General features: G+C 48.0%; 1 protein-coding gene across 4 annotated transcripts in view; it reads right to left on the reverse strand.

The window, feature by feature from the left end:
• UNC5A (unc-5 netrin receptor A) overlaps positions 1–23874 on the reverse strand; it is a 648839-nt gene that overhangs the window by 172813 nt on the left and 452152 nt on the right. For all 4 annotated transcript variants that reach the window (XM_075344652.1, XM_075344653.1, XM_075344651.1 and 1 more), the window contains exon 4: positions 5853–5956. In XM_075344652.1, coding sequence (XP_075200767.1) covers positions 5853–5956 — 104 coding nt within the window. The remainder of the gene's footprint in view (positions 1–5852; positions 5957–23874) is intronic.

Below are 23874 nucleotides of genomic sequence, written 5' to 3' on the forward strand. Positions count from 1 at the left end.
TGACAGCCCCCCCAAGCCCAGTAGCAGTCGCGATGTCTGCGACCACGGTTGTTACACCCCTGCTCAAAGCCCCATATATATTATAGAAAACTCATGCCAGAATTGGTCTACCAAACAATGTGTATGAGGGCCTCCAGAGTGTACCCCAACAAAGTATGCTCAGGTAGAGGACAATCTAGATGTTGGAGTGTCAACTCGTGATTATTCGACTTATCTAATGTGTATGATTACCTTAAACGGAATCTGTCATGTAAAACTCTTGAAGGGTCCTCACCCCCCCCCTCTTCTCTGCCATCAGCCACAGATCGTCATGATGATTATCTGATCGGCCTGAAAGTTTAGGTATTTATGACTTTGGGTGATGGTACAGCTACAGCCAAGGGATGCAGAGAAAGACAATCCTTTGTTCTATTGGAGGGAAAACTTCCAAAACAGTTTTTAAGCGCTACGTTAATGCTAGAAAAATGGAAAACATATTGCCAGAATCCCTGTGGAGTGCTGAACCCAGCGCACCATTTCGCTTGACGGGGAGATCACTGGTATCACGACAAATTAGAATTGGCCAGTAAAATCGTACTAGCTGTGTGGTGTTTGGTATCTATGTAAATGTAAAATCGGGATATAAAATATGACGCTAATATCTTTCACCTGAGTGGCCTAGGGGCAAAGATATGTGAAAAGCTAGAATTAAGGAACCTTTGGGACAATCTCGGCACAGCCCACAAGAGACTGTAAAATGAGGTCACAGAGAAGGGGGGTTACCTAAGGCATAAGAGAGACTAGCTCCTTTCTGGGGGGGTCAGTCAGTACTGGAGGGCATCAGTAAGGGTGATGCTGGCCGATTCTACCATCTTCTTCTCTTGGAGTCCCTCCACTTCTTAAATTCATTTGTCACTTCTATGGCACGAGTTTAGTAAGTTTCACGTTTATACCTTTTATTTTTAATGTAACTGTCTATACTGTATTTGTATTGTTCCCTTTTGTAAATTCTTGTATATTTTTTAAACACTGCCTATTTTCGGATTAAATATATAAAATTTAATAGTTTCTTTCCTCATGCTTTATATACGAATCCAAAAACCCGAAGGGCCTTATGCTATCTGTAACGGGTACCTGGACTGTCTGTGAAACGTCCAGTGGTGGCAGCATAATTATTATTGCATAGCATTATTGGAGTGCTATCATTAAGGGTACCGAGGTGTATATATATATATATATATATATATATATATATATATATATATATACATATATATATATATATATATATTCCATTAGCGGGAATCGGTGATATATACATTTACCCTTGCTGTGAGACCTCCAATATTTGGCATTAGCAGCTCAGCAGCCTCATCTTATGCATTGTCCTGCAGTACCAAAAGTGGCCTGCAGACAAGGGGGGTGCTAGAGAGTAGTCGTGTTTGTGACAAATCAGCGAACAGCTGCGGGATATCTGAGTGACTTCCCCGGCTGTTCATGACAGAATCCATCGCCAGATGATTTTTGCTACCTTATCTAAGAGCAGCATCATGTAGACACAGACATCCTGATTCCAGCGATCTGTTACTTACTGAGCTGTTTAGTGTAGTTTTGATAAAATCACTGACACTGTCATAGAGGATGGGTGGGGGAAGGGAGATAATATTCATTTTGGATTACTGGGAGACCCAATCATTGGCACCAATACAAAATATATTAAATCCCCTGAAAATAAGGCCTAGGCCATAAGCCATAAGCCATCTTTTGGAGCCTAAAATAAGACCTTGTCTTACTTTTTGGGAAAATGCAGCATTATTTCAGACAAAGAATGTGCAGGTAATTAGGGTGTAGTTCCTTTTTGACACACATGACAAGGGTAAGGGTAGAAATCTACTTTGCATTTTGTATACTGCAACCTTCACTAGGGTTAGTGGGGTTTTACCAGTAAAAGAAAGCATTTGACTTAAGCCTGTTAGTGCTAATCACATACAGTGTAAAAGATGGTTGGTCACCTTTTAAAGAGATAAAAGCCTACAGTGAAATGATTAGTGGTGTCTATTCTCATCTTGATATTAAAACCAATATTCTTCTAGACAACTTTCAAAACCATAGCAAGATATGTTCCTGCCTGTGACTTACTATGTAGTAATGTGCCTTTTACTGATGGGATGAAGTGGTTGGAATAACTTGAAACGGGTAGAAAATAAGCCATAAGAGTTATCTTGTGTGTCCTACATCCGTTCACTGGACATTCTCAGCAGCGCAAGTAGAAGTCACTCTCATTTCTCCTGTTCCATCTCTCGTGTGATTTGCAGCAGTTTTTATACTCTGAATTTATTCTGTGCTACACAATCAAATCTGGTCACCACACACTCCTCATCTATACACAATTGTGGTACAGTATCACCCTATTGCGCTTTTTCTTGCTCCTTAGTTTTTTCTGAAGTAATTATGAAAATCACACAATCAATACAGATGCAAATGATATGCAAATGATCAAAACATTTTCAAAATATCTTGATTTACTCATTATCACGTTTCAGCGCCACACACACTTTACACGCCTTGGCTGCTGTCAATGAGATTTTTAATGGTTGTCTGAGGAATGTTCTGCCACAATAAATGCACTAAACACTTGAGGGGTCTGACTACTATACGTTATACCACCCCATACCACAATCTTGAGAGTAGGAATGATGTGACTTTCCTTCCGGAAGGCCTCTTCATGGAGATGCAAACTTGAACAATGGCTGCAATCATTTTGTCCATGACAAAAGTGCGACTCTTTGCTGAAGATGGTAACCTTTCATTGCAGTTTTGCATTGCATGATCATAGACTTTGTGAACAGTGGTATTAGGTCAATAAAGAGGCCATCATGATACAACATGTCAACGTTCCTACTCCTGGAATTATTGTGCATAGTGGCTTATTGTACTGTGCAAAATGTTTAGTCAGGTGTGGAAAAATCCTATAAAGTAAAGCCTGCTTTACACGTATCAATTTCTCGTGCTATCGCACCCGCCCCCATCGTTTGTGTGGCACAGGCAATTTCTTGCCCGTGTCGCAGAAAGTCATAAACCCCCGTCACATGGACTTACCTCCCGAACGACCTCGCTGTGGGCGGCGAACATCCATTTCCTGAAGGGGGAGGGACTTTCAGCGTCACAGCGACGTCACACAGCGGCCGGCCAATAGAAGCGGAGGGCCGGAGATGAGCGGGACGTAAACATCCCGCCCACCTTCTTCCTTCCACATTGCCGGCGGCCACAGGTAGCTGCAGTTCATCGTTTCCGGGGTGTCACACGGAGCGACGTGTGTTGCCTCGGGAACGATGAACAACCGGAGCACAGAAGGACGTTCGATTTTTTGAAAATGAGCGACGTGTCAACGAGCAATGATAAGGTGAGTATTTTTGCTCATTCACAGTCGCTCATTTGTGTTACATGCTACGATATGTCAAACGAGGCCGGATGTGCATCACTAACGACGTGACCCCGACGACATATCGTTTGATATATCGTAGCGTGTAAAGCGGCCTTAAGAATGGTTTCATAAATTGAAGTGTTAATAGTTTCTTTTTTTCAGTTAACAAAATGCTAATAGAATGAACAGAAGATAAAATAATTTCAATATTTTATGTAACCATTGTTTGCCATCAAAGCATCAGTTCCTCTAGGTACATTTCTACGCACTTTTTGAAGAAACGTGGCAGAGGTCATTCCAAATATCATTGAAAAATAACCACTGATCTTCTTTGAGTTTAGGTTTGCGTAAATCCATCTTTCTGTTCATGCAAACCCAGACAGACTCAATGATGTTGCGATCAGTGCTACATGGAGAGCATATTATCACTTCCAGGACTCCTTGTTTTCTCCTTACACTGAAAATAGTTCTTAATGACTCCGGCTGTATGTATCGAGTTGTCGACCTGCTGCAGAATAAATTGGAAGCGTCCCTTATTGTATTGTTTGATAGATAGGCATCTGCTTATGTTTATCAGATTTGATGACACCATTAATTCTGACCAAATTCCCCACTCTATTTCACTGTTGTCTACAATCGTGTACAATTGTTTCTACATTGAGAGTATGCTTTTTGGCCTTAATTCTTCCATGAAGACCACTTCTGGTCAGACTTCTCTAAACTGTAGATGGGTGTAGCTAGGTCCCACTAGTTGTTGCCAATTCTGAGCTGACACTGCTAGATATCTCCTGATTTTGAAGGGAAGTAAGCATGAGGCGTCTTTCATCTGCTACACTAAGTTTCCTTGGTCAACCACTGCGTCTACGGTCCTCAATGTTGCCCATTTGTTGGTGTTCACAATACAGAGAAATACAGGCAGATATTTACCCATCATGCAAGACCATCCGGGAAGTGCATGATTATCTCCAAATGCATTCAGCAACAAGACAACTGCCATAAGCATTCAGCCAATATCATTAACCTTTAATTAGTCACGTGGAATCCATTGGACCCCAAGGAAATTTATTTTCATCATATTTCTGCAAGTATGGAAGGTGGTAATTAGCTGTTTTGGTATCTTCCTAGCTTGGACGCCCCTCCCTCCTCAGTGCACCATGAGACATGGTGTCGACTATATGAGCCACAGCAACCCCATGTGACTAATAGTATAAATATTTTATTGTGACTAACTGAATGTTAAGAATTATCTGCAGCTTAAGGAAGAATAAAGGAATCCTGGAAGGGACAAAATATATCTCCCACAGAGCCCTTATCTCAACATCATTTGGTTTCTCTGTAATTACATATAAACACAGAATAATTTATGCAAGTATTCATCCAGAAGATCTATGGTTTGTTCTCCAAGATGTTTGGAACAACCTCCCTGATGAGTTCCTTATCAAACTGAGCTCTAGTGTACCTAAGAGAATTGATACTTTAATGTTGTTCTGAAGGCAAAGCATTAAAGGGAACCTGTCACCAATTTGTCCCGTATAAACTGCGCCCACCACCAGTAAGCTCTTATACACAGCATTCTAAAATATTGTATATAAGTGCCCAAGCCAATCTGCATAATATAAAAATCAACTTTTATTATACTCACCTTCGGGGCGGTCTGGACTGATGGGGCATCACTGGTCTGGGTCCGGCGCCTCATCTTTGTCTTCCGTTGCCATCCTCCTTCCCAACTCAGCTCCCTCTGGATGACATGTCCTACGTCATCCACACAGAGGATCAAAGCATTGTAGTGCGCATTAGTGGGCGTTCTTCGACCTTTCCCTGCACCGGCCCATTACAATACTATGTCCACAGCAGGGTGGAAAAAAGTGCACCAGGAGCGCAATGGAGAGCGTAGGATGCGTCATCCACATGGAGCTGGGAAGGCAAACGACGATAGAAGGAAGAGAAGAGGTGCCGGACTGAGACCAACGACGCTCATGTGACCAGACCGCGGGACAAATCTTGTGACCAGTTCCCTTTAAATATGGATTTTATTTAGATTTCTCTTTTGTTTAACACTTATTTTTGTAAGCATTCTTACTTTGCAGCATTTTTTTCTTTGCCTGCCTAGAGCATTTGAAAAATACGGTATATATGTATATCAGTCGCTGTTATGACTTACATTTTACCAATAGAAAAAAAAGCAAACCCATAATTTTAATCACAATGCCTTTACATTCCAACATCGTTCCATTAATTCTAAATTTGTTTGTGACTGTTATCTATGAGAGCACAGCCTCAAGTGTACACAAATCTAACCATAACCTATTTGAGCCTTATAAAACCCAATAAAGTCACGTGCGGGGGGAACAAGCTCGAATAAATGTTTACGTACTTGCCTTGACATGCAGATATGTGAAAGGATTGCGCACAGGGGAGTAATGTTTGGTGACACATTTGCAGCACTCACCTCCGCAGGAGGAATCCCCTCAGGTGGCTGACATAACAAAGTCACCTCCTGATCCAAAGACACTTCCCTCGATAATGGCTCCTTCTCAAAATTCTTCCTGAGGTCTTAATGAAGAAAACAAAAACAAAAAAGAAATAGATTTTATAATTGTAAGGATAAATCAACGTTAAAATAGGAGTATGAAAATGGGAAACGCACGGGCTTAATATCAGGTAAGTCAGATGCATAGTGACATTGAAACGCTAGTGGAGAAGTAGAGAAGCGCCAGATTGTATTGGCTCTCCGGTACAGCTCCTGCCAGCTATGTATAACCACATATTACAGTGTGACAGTGATAGAGAGTGACAGAGAAGGATGTATACATAGTGCCTTCCCCTCCCCTTGGGGTCTGCAGGTCTAAAATAAACTGAATTCCACATTCATTTAGCCTGTTCATCTACATTTTTGTTTCTCCTTGCTGAATCCCGGCTTAGAGCACACATGGCTGGATTGCAAGTGACAGCAATTGACGTGGGGGTGCACCGTCCCTCATAGCGAGGCTATACCGGCACCCTGTGGCAAAATATACCAGCTCGGTTATAACACAGGCCACCTCTTTGCTCACCTGTCTTCTCTTGTTTGTTTTTAGTAGTATAAAAGGAGCCTGACAACTTTGTTCTAGGCAGAAAATGCTTGCTTGTATTTATTGTTAGGAAAGCACCGGTACCCTCCGCAAGGATTGTCAGCAGCCTCATCATGCACCCTACATCTATGATTTAAAAGTCAGTATTAGATACTACGGAATAAATAGACGCATGCCTTGAGGAGCTTACAGTCTGTAAGGCACTGGAGTGAGGTGACATGGTGGCAATGACATGGAAAATCAAAGCCTGATCTATTCCGGAATAAATGCGTTGATGGCAAGGCTAAGCAGACAATAAAGAATATCTGGAGGCATACATTAGCATTGGCGAAAGTCATTTAACAGAATGATCTTTTAACATTTAGAAAACCGAGAAAGGAAAAAAAAAGCCATAAAAGATGAACAAAGCAATGAAGATCTAGCCTAGAAACAATTAATTGGAAAACACTAATGATCGGCAAAGGTGTGATTCTCTAATTAATGATGCTATATTCACTCATTCTGTATCCACAGAGATTCCTTTATATTACAAAGATTATTTTTCATAGTTACATAAGTTGAAAAAGGCGCAAGTCCATCAAGTTCAACCCTAACATTCATCATTAGATTATTCTAATTCTCGTTACCATTAATTATGAGAATTCAGCCCTTTTATAAATTCTCATATAGTATGGGCTCTTACATCTTCTCGGTGTAAGACCTTCCATAGTCTGACTAATTATAAAGAACTCTTTCCAATATAGTGTTCTAAATTGTCTTTACTCATCACCTGTAAGGAACAGTCACGTTTCCATTATAAAGTCCTTGGAAGTAATCTAATATATAAAGCTCAGTGTATGTATGTGTGTATGTCCGCTAAAGGAATCCGCACCGTCGCATTTACAATCACGAAATTTTGCACAGACGCCCCATGTGACTCAGGGAACGTCATAGACTATGTTTGGGCAGGTAAATTTAACCCCGTGCTTTCCAGTTACTCTACAAAAATCCTGCAGCCATTAAACTGAATGGAGCTGGGAGCTGCAGGCTAGAAATAGCAACTGTCAGTGGTTACAATAGGAACAAAATAAACTGTAAGTATAAAAAGCTTATGTGTGAGGTAAAAAGATGTCAGTGGTGAGACGGATAGAGAGAGACAGAGACACAGAGAGACAGACGGGGAACTAGACAGCCGGGCAAAGAGACAGACCCGGGAAAGAGACAGCCGGGCAAAGAGACAGACCTGGAAAGAGACAGCCCTGGAAAGAGACTGACTGGCAAAGAGACAGACCTGGAAAGAGACAGACCGGGAAAGAGACAGACCGGGAAAGAGACAGACCAGGAAAGAGACAGACCGAGCAAAGAGACAGACAGAGCAAAGAGACAGACAGACAGACCGGGCAAAGAGACAGACTGGGCAAAGAGACAGACCTGGCAAAGAGACAGACCGAGCAAAGAGACAGACGGGCAAAGAGACAAATGCCCAAAGAGGCAGACGGGCAAAGAGACAAATGCCCAAAGAGACAGCCCTGGAAAGAGAAAGCCCTGGAAAGAGACAGCCCTGGAAAGAGACAGACGGGCAAAGAGACAGACGGGCAAAGAGACAGATGGGCAAAGAGACAGCCAGGCAAAAAGACAGAGAGAGAGACAGACAGATACAGAGATTGAGACAGATAGACTGATGTAAATACAAACAGAGAGATAGAAATGGACAGACAAGGAAAGAGACAGACAGGGAGACAGACAGACAGCGACACACAAACAGAGACTGGGAGAGAGACAGAGAGACAGTTACTATCCCGGGCAACGCCCGGGTACTACAGCTAGTAAATAATATTCATCACATGTAAGGAATACGAGGGTCTGCTGATAAGTCTTTGGCTTTGTGATTCTTTTTTTGTTGCTATGGTAATGAATGTTACATCACAGCCTTATGTGTCTAATATATGTTTTCCAACTTTTGTGTTTGTTGCTTATGGCAACAGTGTTCTACGCGCTCGGGAAAACAAAATGGTGGAGTCTAATCTCATATTCACAGCAACTGAGAGCAGAGGAGTGATAAAATTCTTGTTTCTGCAAGGAAAGTCTGTGAAGGATATTCATGATGATATGTCGCAGACATTGGGGGATTAAAGAGAAGGTATCGTCAAAAATTTTTTTTCAATAACTGAAAAAATGTAAAGTAATAATGTTTTAATGTTTTGTTTAAATATTATTTGTTTTTAATTGAGCAAAATATAAAAAAAAAATTAAAAAGTTTGATATTTTCCATTGTTAAACACTAGGGAGAGCAGCTGCTGAAATCCTACAGAAATCCCACTGTAAAAAAAGCTCCCATTATATATGCAGTAAAGTGGGCGGAGTCTGCTCTCCTGTGTGTGATGGCATGCCTCCCCCCTCCCAATCTGAGTGTTTACAACAGATAACAGAGAATGGCATGTAGAGACATAGTGCAGAGTCATTTTGTTGATGACCACAAATGTCTAAAGTGTCACCAAGGACAGCAGGAGTATCACACATGATAGGATTACATACACGGCTCAGCAGACAGTATCACACAGGAGAGGATTAGATACACGGCTCTGTAGACAGTATCACACAGGAGAGGATTAGATACACGGCTCTGCAGACAGTATCACACAGGATAGGATTAGATACATGGCTCTGCAGACAGTATCACACAGGATAGGATTACATACACAGCCGTGCAGACAGTATCAAACAGGAGAGGATTAGATACATGGCTCTGCAGACAGTATCACACAGGATAGGATTAGATACACAGCTCAGCAGACAGTATCAAACAGGAGAGGATTAGATACACGGCTCTGCAGACAGTATCACACAGGATAGGATTAGATACATAGCCGTGCAGACAGTATCACACAGGATAGGATTAGATACACGGCTCTGCAGACAGTATCACACAGGATAGGATTAGATACACAGCCGTGCAGACAATATCACACAGGAAAGGATTAGATACACGGCTCTGCAGACAGTATCACACAACATAGGATTAGATACACAGCTCAACAGACAGTATCACATGATAGGATTAGATACACAGCCATGCAGACAGTATCACACAGGAGAGGATTAGATACACGGCTCTGCAGACAGCATCACACAAGATAGGATTAGATACACGGCTCTGCAGACAGTATCACACAGGATAGGATTAGATACACAGCCGTGCAGACAGTATCACACAGGAGAAGATTAGATACACGGCTCTGCAGACAGTATCACACAACATAGGATTAGATACACAGCTCAGCAGACATTATCACACGACAGGATTAGATACACAGCCATGCAGACAGTATCACACGATAGGATTAGATACACAGCCGTGCAGACAGTATCACACAGGATAGGATTAGATACACAGCCATGCAGACAGTAACACACAGGATAGGATTAGATACACAGCTCAGCAGAGAGTATCACACAAAATAGAATTAGATACACAGACATGCAGACAGTATCAAACAGGATAGGATTAGATACACAGATCAGCAGACAGTATCACAGAGGATAGGATTAGATACACGGCTCAGCAGACAGTATCACACCGGAGATTAGATACACAGCTATGCAGACAGTATCACACAGGATAGGATTAGATACACAACCCTGCAGACAGTATCACACAGGATAGGATTAGATACACGGCTCAGCAGACAGTATCACACAGGAGATTAGATACACAGCTATGCAGATAGTATCACACAGGATAGGATTAGATACACAACCCTGCAGACAGTATCACCGGTACACACACAGGTACTCACATGCAGTGGCGCACGCACACACACACAAACACACACACACACAGCAGTGGCGGGCAGAGCGAGGGGAGCTGCGGCGGCGGGCAGAGCGGGGGCTTGGGAGAACGGAGGGAGAGGGATGTCATTGGAGACGGTAACGGCGGGGGGGAGGGGCAGCAGCAGTAGATGGGGCAGAGCAGGGGCTGGGGAGAACGGAGGGATGGGATGTCATCGGAGACGGTAACGGGGAGAGGGGAGGTGAGGCGGCCCATACTCACACATCCCGGTGGTTGACAGGGGTATAGTGGAGCATACAGCATACGCTGTGAGCTCCACAATATTGGCGCTGATCTCCCTCTGCTGTGATCTGGACAGATGCCCACTGTAACGTACTGCATGGGGTCGGATCCCGACCACTGTTCTCTATGCACAGGGGCTACCACAAAGGAATGAGTTAGGCTGCTTTCACACCTCCGATTTCTGCAATGCGGCACACTCCGTCACTTTGCAGGAAAATCGCAACCGTTTTTTTTTGCTGCCGGTTGCGTTTTTTCTGCATAGACTTTAAATAGTGCAGCATTGTGCCGCAAGGCCTTGCGTTCCATCCGGTTTTTGCCGCATGCGGCAGATTTAGCCGATGCGACGGCCGGATGGAACGTTGCCTAGCACGTTTTTTCGTGCGGCAAAAAAAAAACGCATCGCACCGCATTCAGCCGATGCGGCGCATTTTTCAATGCATGCCTATGGCGGCTGGATGCGGCGCGATGCGGCAAAAACCGCATCCGGCCGCCGCATGCGGTTTTTGCCACTGCGCATGCTCAGTAGCATGCCGCAAGCGGCAAAAACCGGACGGGCCGCATGGGAAAAACTTATGTAAAGGATGCGGTGTTTTCACCGCATCCGTTGCATAGCTTGCACAGCCGGATTGAGCCGCAGAGCTCAAGCCGGATGTGTGAAAGCAGCCTTACTGTAGTTACACACAGCAAATCCAGCATGGCCCCCAGTGCCTCCTGTAAAATAAGAATTAAATAAAAACTAAATGAGCTGCAATTTTCATTTTGTATTAGAAATACTTGATTTCATAATCACTATTTTTAATACAAAAATAAAAAACCGCGATACCTTCCCTTTAATGACCTTCATATTCCCCAGTTAAGACCTGGGTTGCCAAATTTAAAACAGGCCATTTTAGTACCAATGATGAGGAATGACTCCTGAACGACCAAGAGTGGTTGTTGTTCCAGAGATCGTCGATGCTGTGCACAACCTCATACTGGAGGATCGACAAATTTCAGCTAAAGCAATAGCAGACATTGTTACACCTCGTGGCTCTCCTGTGGCAAGGAATGAGACAGTCTCCTTGCCTGCCACGAGCGCTCCTGCTCCGCAGCGCCGAAGGTCTGCCAGACTGCGCAGAGTGCAGGAGAAACCTCCTCAGAGAGGCAGCACAAGGGTGACACCTAGTGGTACTCCTGTTGCAAGAAATCAGGCGGTCTCCCATTCCTTGCCTGCCACAGCTCCTCCTGCTCAGCAGCCTCGAAGGTCTGTGAGGTTGCGCAATGTGCAGAGATTTGCTGCTCAGGGAAGCAGTGAGACTCCCGTTATCTCTACACATTGTGAGACCGAGGATCCCGCATCTATTTCCCAGAGGCAGGAGGGTGAGCATGTGCTATGCTTGGTGGATCCTGATTCGCCCACTGACGTCACACGGCTTGATGACAAGGCTGGTGACGTGGTGAATCCTGACTGGCCAGGCTGGGATGTCGTGGATCCTGATTGGGTCAAGTCCGTCATCTCCGCCTCGCGCCCGCCCTTGGCTGGAGCTACACCTCCTTAAAAGCTCCTCCTGCCATCATGGCGGCGCGCGACCGTCCTTCTATGTTTGGATGTCTGGCAGCGTGCTGCCACGCCACTGCTCAGGCATTATCTTCTTCTATGGGCTTGGCCCTTGCTGCTTAGGCAGCACCTGGTTTGCAGGCCGTGTCCCTGCCTTGCTGCTCCGGCAGTAGCTCCTTCTACAGGCCGTGTTCCTGTCCCAGGTGAGCTCCTCGAGTCTCCACTGGACTCACCTGGTTATTGAAAGCACACGTGCGTGGGCACCTCTGTGCTACCCTCGTGCCATATTCTCGTGACTTCCACTGGCACACGTGCGTGGGCACCTCTGTGCTTCCCCGTGCAACAGGTACACCGAGCCGTGTGATCCCTGCCATACAACCCACACGGGTTAGGGCAGACCGGTGTACATAGATCGTCTGTGACATTCCAGACGATCGCTAGCAGCAACCCGCTCACTCTTCACCCACCATAGCAGCGGTCCCTTACACCGCACAGTGGACCTTGACCGGCGGAAGCTGTCCATTCCCCATCTTGGCACGCTTCCCCGGGTCCCCCTCATAACATTACGGTCGCGCCAAAGGTCTGGATATGGCTGAAGAGCAGCAGCAGTTGCTGCGTTATGTGCAGCAGTTGGAATCACGTTTGGCAGCAGTGGAGCAGTCTTCCTCCGACAAGACTGCTCTGACGACAGTCGCCACCCAGGCGGCTACCCAAGCTGTGCTATTGGGTGGAAGGTCTCCTCGCCTTGCGCTTCCAGAGCGCTTTAGCGGGGACAGCTCCGAGTGCCGTGGGTTTATAAACCAAGTTACCACCTACTTAGAGCTGTCCGCGACTCTTTACGCTACCGAGAAGGCGAAGGTAGCCTTCGTCCAGTCCCTGCTCACAGGGAGAGCGCTGAAGTGGTCCACGCCGTTGTGGGAGCGCGGAGATCGGGTGGTGAATAACTTAGCATCTTATCTTGGGGCCATGAGAATGGTGTTCCTCGGGCCTCAAGTCACCCACGACTCTGCGCTGCGCCTCCTACGACTTCGGCAAGGGTCCGCTTCAGTCGGGGACTTTGCCGTACACTTTAGGACACTTGCCGCAGAGCTGGACTGGCCCGATAAGGTCCTTGTTCCTGTGTTCTGGGAGGGCCTGGCAGGGTTCGTCAAAGACGCACTGGCCACGCGTGAGGTGCCTGCTACTTTAGAGTCCTTGATTGTGGTTGCCTCTCGCATAGACATCCGCCAGGCGGAGCAGAGGCTCGAGGTCTCTTCAGCACCCACGTCCTCACGGCCTAAAAAGCGTCTGGCTCCCGTATTCCACCAGACAGGTCTCCCAGCCAGCTCTGTAGGCGACTCCGTGGAGTCAATGGAGGTGTCCAAAGCGGTCTCCTCTACCCCAGGTTCTCGGTCTGGTGTCATCTGCTTTTCCTGTGGGCAGAGGGGACACATAGCTACCCGATGTCCCAAACCGTCGGGAAAAGACAGCGTCTAGTTTCCAACAGAGGGGGGTTACTAGACGCTGCTTCTCCCTCTAGGTTGACTATCAGCGCCCAGTTGCAGTTTGGCACTACTCTCTTCTCTGCTCTGGCCTGCCTGGACTCAGGCGCTGATGGCAATTTCATTTCGACCTCCCTGGCAACCCGATACTCAGTTCCCCTGGTTCTCTTACCCAAGCCACTCAGGGTTCGGGTAGTCAACGGGTCCCTACTAGTCGATCCCATCCCCAGATCACCATCCCTCTCAGGATGGAAGTACCACCAGGACACCATGAGCAGGTGTCCTTCCTGGTGCTTCCAGGGGGGACGGATGAGATCCTACTGGGCCTCCCCTGGTTGAGACAGCATGCTCCTATACTCAACTGGGCAACAGGGGAGATCTCATCATGGGCAGGATCCTGTAGGGAGCACCTCGTGACTACCGAACCACCCGCTACCATTAGGTCGGTTGGGTCCTCAGGGAATACAGGGGAGCCAGGTTTACCGACACCTTATGAGGCCTACAGGGACGTCTTCTCCAAGAGGGCCGCAGATACCCTTCCTCCCCACCGGCCATACGATTGCCGAATAGACCTGAAGCCAGGCTCCGAGCCCCCTAGGGGCAGAGTGTATCCCCTCTCTGCTCCAGAGACGGAGGCTATGTCCAAATATATTCAGGACAGCCTGGCAAAAGGGTTCATTCGCAAGTCTATTTCACCGGCCGGTGCGGGGTTCTTCTTCGTGCAAAAGAAGGAAGGGGATCTACGCCCCTGTATCGATTACAGGGGATTAAATGCAATCACGATCAAAAACAAATACCCTTTGCCCCTCATTACGGAGTTATTTGATCGATTCCGCGGGGCAAAGATCTTCACGAAGCTGGATCTACGCGGGGCGTATAATCTAGTGCGAGTCCGAGAGGGCGATGAGTGGAAGACCGCTTTCAACACCAGGGACGGTCACTACGAGTATCTCGTAATGCCCTTCGGACTCTGCAATGCCCCCGCCGTATTTCAAGACTTTGTGAATGATGTTTTCCGGGATTTGTATCTTTCCGTGGTTGCATACCTGGATGATATCCTTATCTTCTCCCCCGATCTTGCCACCCATCGGAGGGATGTCATCCGAGTACTTAAGAGGCTCCGCACTCATTCGTTATATGCTAAGCTAGAAAAGTGCGTTTTTGAACGTGAATCCTTGCCGTTCCTGGGGTATATCGTGTCCAGTCAGGGGTTAGCAATGGATCCGGGGAAGTTGGAGACAGTGATGAAATGGCCTGAGCCCCGCTCGCTGAAAGCGATCCAGCGATTCTTGGGGTTTATCAATTATTATCGCCAGTTCATTCCCAACTTCTCGACGGTGGCAGCACCCATCATTGCCCTTACCCGCAAGGGCGCTAATCCCAAAGCATGGACACGGGAAACGGTAGAGGCATTTCACACTCTCAAAACTTACTTCTCCAGAGCTCCCATCCTTCATCGTCCAGACATCTCCAAACCCTTTCTACTAGAGGTAGACGCCTCTTCGGTCGGTGCTGGTGCAGTCCTGTACCAGAAAGACGAACGAGGAAGGAAGCATCCTTGTTTCTTTTTCTCCAAGACCTTTTCTCCGGCCGAGAGGAACTACTCCATAGGGGATAGGGAGTTACTGGCGATGAAACTAGCATTCCAGGAATGGCGGCATCTCCTGGAGGGTGCGAAGCATCCATTTGAAGTATTTTCCGACCATAAAAATCTCACATACCTCCAGACAGCACAACGCCTGAACCCAAGGCAGGCCCGTTGGTCCTTGTTCTTCTCCCGGTTCCGCTTTATTATCCGCCACCTGGCCGGTGAGAAGAACGTACGGGCCGATGCCTTGTCACGTTGTATGGTTGTGTTGGAGGAGGACGAGGAGGAGCCTCGTCTTATACTACCCCCGGACAGCTTGAGGATGGTCACTCCCACTTCTTTGGACCAGGTGCCACCTGGCAAGACCCTCGTTCCCCCTGAACTACGGAATGAGGTGCTATCGTGGGCCCATGCCTCCAAGGTCGGGGGTCACTTTGGGGTCAAAAGGACCAGAGACCTTGTGACTAGGCACTATTGGTGGCCGAGACTACCCCAGGACATACAGGAGTATGTGGGAGCCTGTATGTCGTGTGCACGGAATAAGCCGTCCCGGCAGAGACCGGCAGGTCTTCTTCACCCACTGCCAGTGCCGGATCGTCCCTGGGAAGTGGTGGGAATGGACTTCCTGGGAGATCTGCCCAAGTCAGCAGGGCACAAGGTCGTATGGGTCATCACGGATCACTTCTCTAAAATGGTCCACTTGGTGCCTCTCCCACGACTCCCGACGTCACGTGCTCTCGCCACCTTATTCATTAGGCATGTATTTAGGCTGCATGGCATGCCTGACAAGGTGGTGAGCGACCGGGGTCCCCAGTTCGCGTCTCGCTTCTGGAGAGAGCTCTGTAAGCTCCTGCAGATAGAGCTGAACATCTCCTCCGCATACCATCCCGAAACCAATGGACTGGTAGAGAGGACCAATCAGACCTTGGTAACTTACCTCCGCCATTTTATCTCCGCGCACCACGACAACTGGGCTAACCTCCTTCCTTGGGCCGAATTTGCCATTAATAATTCGGTCCATGAATCCTCTGGTCAGACTCCGTTCCTGCTCAATAACGGACAACATCCCAGAATCCCGGTTCCGATGCCCATTATGTCACCCGATCCTAGAGTGGAGGATTGGGCGACCGAGGCCCGGGAGATCTGGGATAACACCCAAGAGGCCCTTAAGAGGGCTAAAGACCGGATGGTGACAACGGCTGATGAGCACCGCCGCCCTGCACCATCCTTCGCCCCTGGTGACCTAGTGTGGCTGTCCTCTAAGAATGTTAACCTACGGGTACAGGCAGCCAAGTTCGCCCCTAGGTACCTGGGTCCGTTTAAAGTGCTAGAGCAGGTGAACCCGGTGGCATACCGACTCCAGCTCCCTCCACGCTGGGCTATAGCCAACACCTTTCACGTGTCCCTCCTGAAACCCGTACGACTTAATAAGTTCTCGGGGTCCCTGACGCCTCAAACTGACTCCCCGCCCGACGACTCTGAGGTGGCGAAGCTTGTGGAGACAAAAGTTATACGGGGCAGGAGGTACTACCTCGTGGAGTGGGTCGGCCGTGGTCCGGAGCATAGATCCTGGGAATTGGAGGATCATATCCACGCCCCGGGTTTGATAGCGGCCTTCGAGCACGGGCAGGGGGGGGGCCTAGACGGGGGGGTAATGTTACACCTCGTGGCTCTCCTGTGGCAAGGAATCAGACAGTCTCCTTGCCTGCCACGAGCGCTCCTGCTCCGCAGCGCCGAAGGTCTGCCAAACTGCGCAGAGTGCAGGAGAAACCTCCTCAGAGAGGCAGCACAAGGGTGACACCTAGTGGTACTCCTGTTGCAAGAAATGAGGCGGTCTCCCATTCCTTGCCTGCCACAGCTCCTCCTGCTCAGCAGCCTCGAAGGTCTGTGAGGTTGCGCAATGTGCAGAGATTTGCTGCTCAGGGAAGCAGTGAGACTCCCGTTATCTCTACACATTGTGAGACCGAGGATCCCGCCTCTATTTCCCAGAGGCAGGAGGGTGAGCATGTGCTATGCTTGGTGGATCCTGATTCGCCCACTGACATCACACGGCTTGATGACAAGGCTGGTGACGTGGTGAATCCTGACTGGCCAGGCTGGGATGTCGTGGATCCTGATTGGGTCAAGTCCGTCATCTCCGCCTCGCGCCCGCCCTTGGCTGGAGCTACACCTCCTTAAAAGCTCCTCCTGCCATCATGGCGGTGCGCGACCGTCCTTCTATGTTTGGATGTCTGGCAGCGTGCTGCCACGCCACTGCTCAGGCATTATCTTCTTCTATGGGCTTGGCCCTTGCTGCTTAGGCAGCACCTGGTTTGCAGGCCGTGTCCCTGCCTTGCTGCTCCGGCAGTAGCTCCTTCTACAGGCCGTGTTCCTGTCCCAGGTGAGCTCCTCGAGTCTCCACTGGACTCACCTGGTTATTGAAAGCACACGTGCGTGGGCACCTCTGTGCTACCCTCGTGCCATATTCTCGTGACTTCCACTGGCACACGTGCGTGGGCACCTCTGTGCTTCCCCGTGCAACAGGTACACCGAGCCGTGTGATCCCTGCCATACAACCCACACGGGTTAGGGCAGACCGGTGTACATAGATCGTCTGTGACATTCCAGACGATCGCTAGCAGCAACCCGCTCACTCTTCACTAGAGATGAGCGAACCGGTCGCGGTTCGGCTCGAGGTTGGTTCGCCGAACGGACCTCCCGTTCGAGTTCGGTTCGTCGAACGTTCGACGAACCGAACTCGAACTGCATAGGAAACAATGGCAGGCAATCACAAACACAGAAAAACACCTAGAAAACACCCTCAAAGGTGTCCTAAAGGTGACAAACAACTCAAACACATTGGAAAGTGACAAGGACATATACTCATGCGAAAACAAAACAGCTGGACAAGGAAAAAGAGGAGGACACACAGATATAGGCATGGCACGCCCTTCTAAAATCATGTAAAACACCGCAAGGTGACTCCAAGCGGAGTCTCCATTTTTTCCAAAAATTGGGCCACACACACACCCACCCCTTCAGTGGCAGCAGTTGTGCCCCAGTTGTACACTTCACAGCTACATTTGCATCAAGCACATTCAAAAATACGCCATTCTTATCCGTCCCCAGGATGACACCGGGGTAGGTAGAAAAGTCTTTCCTGATCCCAGCTCTGTTCATCTTGGCTTCTTTTAAAAACACATCAAGCAAGGGTTACTCCAAGCGGAGTCTCCCTTTTTTTCCAAAAATTGGGCCACACAGACACCCACCCCATCAGTGGCAGCACTTGGGCCCTAGTTGTACACTTCACAGCTACATTTGCATCAATCACATTCAAAAATACCCCATAATTAACCGTCCCCAGGATGACACCGGGGTAGGTAGCAAAGTCTTTCCTGATCCCAGCTCTGTTCATCTTGGCTTCTTTTAAAAACACATCAAGCAAGGGTTACTCCAAGCGGAGTCTCCCTTTTTTCCAAAAATTGGGCCACACAGACACCCACCCCATCAGTGGCAGCACTTGGGCCCTAGTTGCAAACAGGATGTTTTGATTTGCATCAAGCACATTCAAAAATACGCCATTCTTATCTGTCCCCAGGATGACACCGGGGTAGGTAGCAAAGTCTTTGCTGATCCCAGCTCTGTTCATCTTGGCTTCTTTTAAAAACACATCAAGCAAGGGTTACTCCAAGCGGAGTCTCCCTTTTTTTCCAAAAATTGGGCCACACAGACACCCACCCCATCAGTGGCAGCACTTGGGCCCTAGTTGCAAACAGGATGTTTTGATTTGCATCAAGCACATTCAAAAATACGCCATTCTTATCCGTCCCCAGGATGACACCGGGGTAGGTAGCAAAGTATTTCCTGATCCCAGCTCTGTTCATCTTGGCTTCTTTTAAAAACACATCAAGCAAGGGTTACTCCAAGCGGAGTCTCCCTTTTTTTCCAAAAATTGGGCCACACAGACACCCACCCCATCAGTGGCAGCACTTGGGCCCTAGTTGCAAACAGGATGTTTTGATTTGCATCAAGCACATTCAAAAATACGCCATTCTTATCTGTCCCCAGGATGACACCGGGGTAGGTAGCAAAGTCTTTGCTGATCCCAGCTCTGTTCATCTTGGCTTCTTTTAAAAACACATCAAGCAAGGGTTACTCCAAGCGGAGTCTCCCTTTTTTTCCAAAAATTGGGCCACACAGACACCCACCCCATCAGTGGCAGCACTTGGGCCCTAGTTGCAAACAGGATGTTTTGATTTGCATCAAGCACATTCAAAAATACGCCATTCTTATCCGTCCCCAGGATGACACCGGGGTAGGTAGCAAAGTATTTCCTGATCCCAGCTCTGTTCATCTTGGCTTCTTTTAAAAACACATCAAGCAAGGGTTACTCCAAGCGGAGTCTCCCTTTTTTTCCAAAAATTGGGCCACACAGACACCCCATCAGTGGCAGCACTTGGGCCCTAGTTGCAAACAGGATGTTTTGATTTGCATCAAGCACATTCCAAATCCACAAGCATTTACTCTCCCCAGGATGACACAGGGGTAGTAAATTCCTTCTGGATCCATGACTTGTTCATTTTGATGAACGTCAGTCTGTCCACATTGTCACTGGACAGACGCGTGCGCTTATCTGTCAGCACACACCCAGCAGCACTGAATACACGTTCAGAGACAACGCTGGCAGCTGGACACGACAAAATCTCCAAGGCGTAACTGGAGAGCTCTGGCCATTTTTCTATGTTTGAAGCCCAAAAGGAGCAAGGCTCCAGTTGCACAGTCATGGCATCGATGTTCATTTGGAGATACTCCTGTATCATCCTCTCCAGCCGTTGAGTATGTGTCAGACTTGTTGTCTCTGGTGGCCTTGCAAAAGAGGGTCTAAAAAAATTATGAAAAGATTCCATAAAATTGCTGTTACCGGCACCAGATACGGTCCTACTGGTACGGGTAGACTGAAGATGACGAGACCGTCCCATGTTTGTCAAGTTACAACTGGGAGATTCCCTCCCTGCACCTGCACGGTTGTTTGGTGGAAAAGCCGAGCTAAGATCGAGTAACAGCTTCTGCTGATACTCCTGCATACGTGCGTCCCTTTCTATGGCTGGAATTATGTCACAAAATTTGGACTTTTACCGGGGATCTAATAGTGTGGCAATCCAGTAGTCATCATCACTTCTAATTTTGACAATACGACTGTCATGTTGGAGGTAGTGCAACAAAAAGGCACTCATGTGTCTTGCGCAGCCATGCGGACCAAGTCCACGCTGTGTTTGTGGCATAGAGGTGCTACCCGTTCTTTCTTCCTCTGACATCTCCCCCCAACCTCTTTCAACTGAAATTTGACCAAGGTCTCCCTCATCCGCTGAGTCTTCCATGTCCATGGACAGTTCGTCCTCCATTTCTTCATGTTCTCCTGCACCTTGCTCAACATTTCGCCTGCTACTATGCGCCCTTGTCGATCCCTGTTCCCCATGGTCCCATGCCTGCTGCGTTGGTGATGATGAACGTCTGGACCTTGGTGATGTTGTTGTCCCTTGCACATATGAATCCTCCTGTAGTTCCTCCCCTTCATGTTGTCCCACCCCCTGACTCCGAATAGTGTTTAGCGTGTGCTCCAGCATGTAAATGACTGGAATCGTCATGCTGATAATGGCATTGTCAGAGCTAAACATATTCGTCGCCATGTCGAAACTGTGCAGAAGGGTGCATAGGTCCTTGATCTGAGACCACTCCATCAGGGTGATCTGCCCCACCTCTGCATCTCGTTGGCCCAGGCTATACGTCATGACGTATTGCACCAGGGCTCTGCGGTGCTGCCACAGTCGCTGTAACATGTGGAGAGTTGAATTCCAGCGTGTCGCCACATCGCATTTCAGGCGATGAACCGGCAGGCCGAAAGACTTCTGTAGCGATGCAAGTCGCTCAGCTGCGGCGCTTGAACGCCGGAAGTGAGCAGACAGTTTTCGTGCCCTGTTCAGAAGGCCATCTAGGCCGGGATAGTGTGTTAAAAATTGCTGCACGACAAGGTTCAACACGTGAGCCATACAAGGTACGTGTGTCACCTTGCCCAGGCGAAGGGCCGCACCCAGGTTTGCAGCATTGTCGCACACGGCCTTACCAGGCTGCAGGTTGAGTGGAGACAACCATTTATTAAACTCGGACCGCAGAGCTGACCACAACTCCTCAGCTGTGTGACTCTTATTACCAAGACATGTCAAGCTAAAGACCGCCTGATGCCGTTGCGCTCGGCTGCCAGCATAGTAATGAGGCGTGCGTGATTCCTTCTGCGCAGTGAGAACGCTGGTGGCCTGACCAGGCAGGCTTGGGGCGGAGGTGGAGGACCCAGATGAGGTGGAGGATGCAGAAGCTGTGGCGGAACTTGGACAGACAGAGGATTGACACACAAGTCGTGGGGACGGCAAGACTTGTGCAGCAGACCCTTCACCATCTATCACCATAGTTACCCAGTGCCCAGTCAGCGACATGTAACGTCCCTGTCCATGCTTACTGGTCCAAGTATCGGTGGTGAAATGCACCCGTTCACACACAGAGTTTCTCAAGGAAGCGGTGATGTTGTGTGCGACATGCTGGTGTAGCGCGGGCACACCTTTCTTAGAGAAGTAGTGGCGACTAGGCATCTGGTACTGGGGCACAGCGACAGACATAAGGTCTCTAAAATCCTGTGTGTCAACTAGGCGGAAAGGCAGCATTTCGGTAGCCAACAGCTTACAGAGGGATAGAGTCAACCTCTTAGCTTTGTCATGGGTCGGAGGAAGTGGCCTTTTATTTGACCACATCTGAGGGACAGAGATCTGGCTGCTGTGTGTAGACGGTGTTGAGTAGGGTGTCCCTGGAAAAATGCAGGTTTGTGAGGAAAGTGCAGGCGGAGACATGATGTTGCCTTCATCCAACGTTGGTGCTATCGATGTCTGAGAGAGCTGTACACACTCACTTGTTTCCCCTTCCAAACCAACTGACGACCTTACAAGCAAACTGCCTGTTGCGGTTACAGTGGTGGAAGTTTTGCGTGGAAAAACAGGTGTGACAGCTGTCCCCACAGTCCTAGAAGATGAAGAGCGCGCGGATGCACTGGAAGGGGCGGGCGGTGGATGGTTCGCTCCGCTAGCCGGCATTGCAGCACGGTGAGCTTCCCACCGGGACTTATGATATTTATTCATGTGACGATTCATGGAAGAAGTTGTCAAACTGCTGAGGTTTTGACCTCTACTAACAGAATCATGACAAATGTTACATATCACATGAGTTGGGCGATCTTTTTCGATGTGAAAAAAGGCCCAGGCTAGGCAAGGCTTAGAGGCCATGCGACCTGTTGATCCACCCCGAATAATGCTCATAGGCAGAGTGGTGGCTGAGGATGCAGTTGTAGACGTGCTACCAGTGCTCCGACTCTGTCCAGGAAGGCGCAAGGTAACTTCGTCGTCGGTTGCATCCTCCTCCACCGCCTCTGTTGACCTCCTCGAGTGCCTGACTGGGGGTTGACAGTAGGTGGGATCTAGAACGTCATCATCAATTGTTGTGTTTGCACTCCCCTCCCCCTCAGACCGAGCCTCTTCTTGCCCTGACCGAATATTTAAGTTGTCATCCCAATCGGGTATCTGCGTCTCATCTTCATCAGTATGTTCCTCATTGTCTATAACCACAGGTGTTACAGTTTGTGACAAAGGGTCAACATTATGCTCAGAAACTTGGTCCTCACGGCCTGAATCTGAGTCACAAAGGTTCTGGGCATCACTGCAGACCATTTCCTGTTCTGTACTCACTGTAGCTTGGGAGCAGACCTCTGATTCCCAGGCTATAGTGTGACTGAACAGCTCTGCAGACTCAGCCATCTCAGTTCCACCATACTGTGCAGGGCTGATGGAGACTTCAGAGCTGGGAGAAATCAAGTGTGATTGGGATGACAACTCAGAGGAATGGTGTTTTTTGGATGCGGTACTTGAAGTGGCTGAGAGGGTTCTTGTTGGACCACTTGAGATCCATTCAAGCATTTTCCTTTTTTGCCCATCATCTACCTTTGTTCCTCTTGTTCGTGTCCGTAAAAAAGGGAGCACATCGGATTGTCCACAATAAGTAGTAGACATCTTACTTTTGCTAGTAGATGGTCTATCTTCAGCAGATGATAATGGAGCTTTGCCACCTTCCCCACTGACAAAACATTTTTTGCCTTTTCCACCACGCCTCTTCCCCTTTCCACCAGCATCTGTCATTTTGCCACTCATGTTGATTGCGACAAGATTGTGGACTGAAAATGTGGTAGTAAAAATTGAGAGGTGGTGAAGATTGCAGTGGTGGTCTAGCTTTATTAACAGCAGAATAATAAAGAATAAATATCCCTGACAATGTAACTTAGTTATAATTCGTTGGAGTGTGCAACGCAGGCAGACGTGCTGCAAATGTCTTGGCACTAGTGGGACTATAGAAAAGTCCAATAGCCACGTATAGGATGCCACTAGGTACACTGAGTGTTTGCTAGTATAATGGCTTCGTTATAATTAGTTGGAGTGTGCAACGCAGGCAGATGCGCTCTGCAAATGTCTTGGCACTAGTGGGACTATAGCAAAGTCCAATAGCCACGTATAGGATGCCACTAGGTACACTGAGTGTTTGCTAGTATAATGGCTTCGTTATAATTTGTTGTAGTGTGCAACGCAGGCAGATGCGCTCTGCAAATGTCTTGGCACTAGTGGGACTATAGCAAAGTCCAATAGCCACGTATAGGATGCCACTAGGTACACTGAGT

The sequence above is a fragment of the Anomaloglossus baeobatrachus genome, chromosome 4 (genome assembly GCF_048569485.1).
Source record: "Anomaloglossus baeobatrachus isolate aAnoBae1 chromosome 4, aAnoBae1.hap1, whole genome shotgun sequence".
In the NCBI taxonomy this organism is placed as follows: domain Eukaryota; kingdom Metazoa; phylum Chordata; class Amphibia; order Anura; family Aromobatidae; genus Anomaloglossus; species Anomaloglossus baeobatrachus.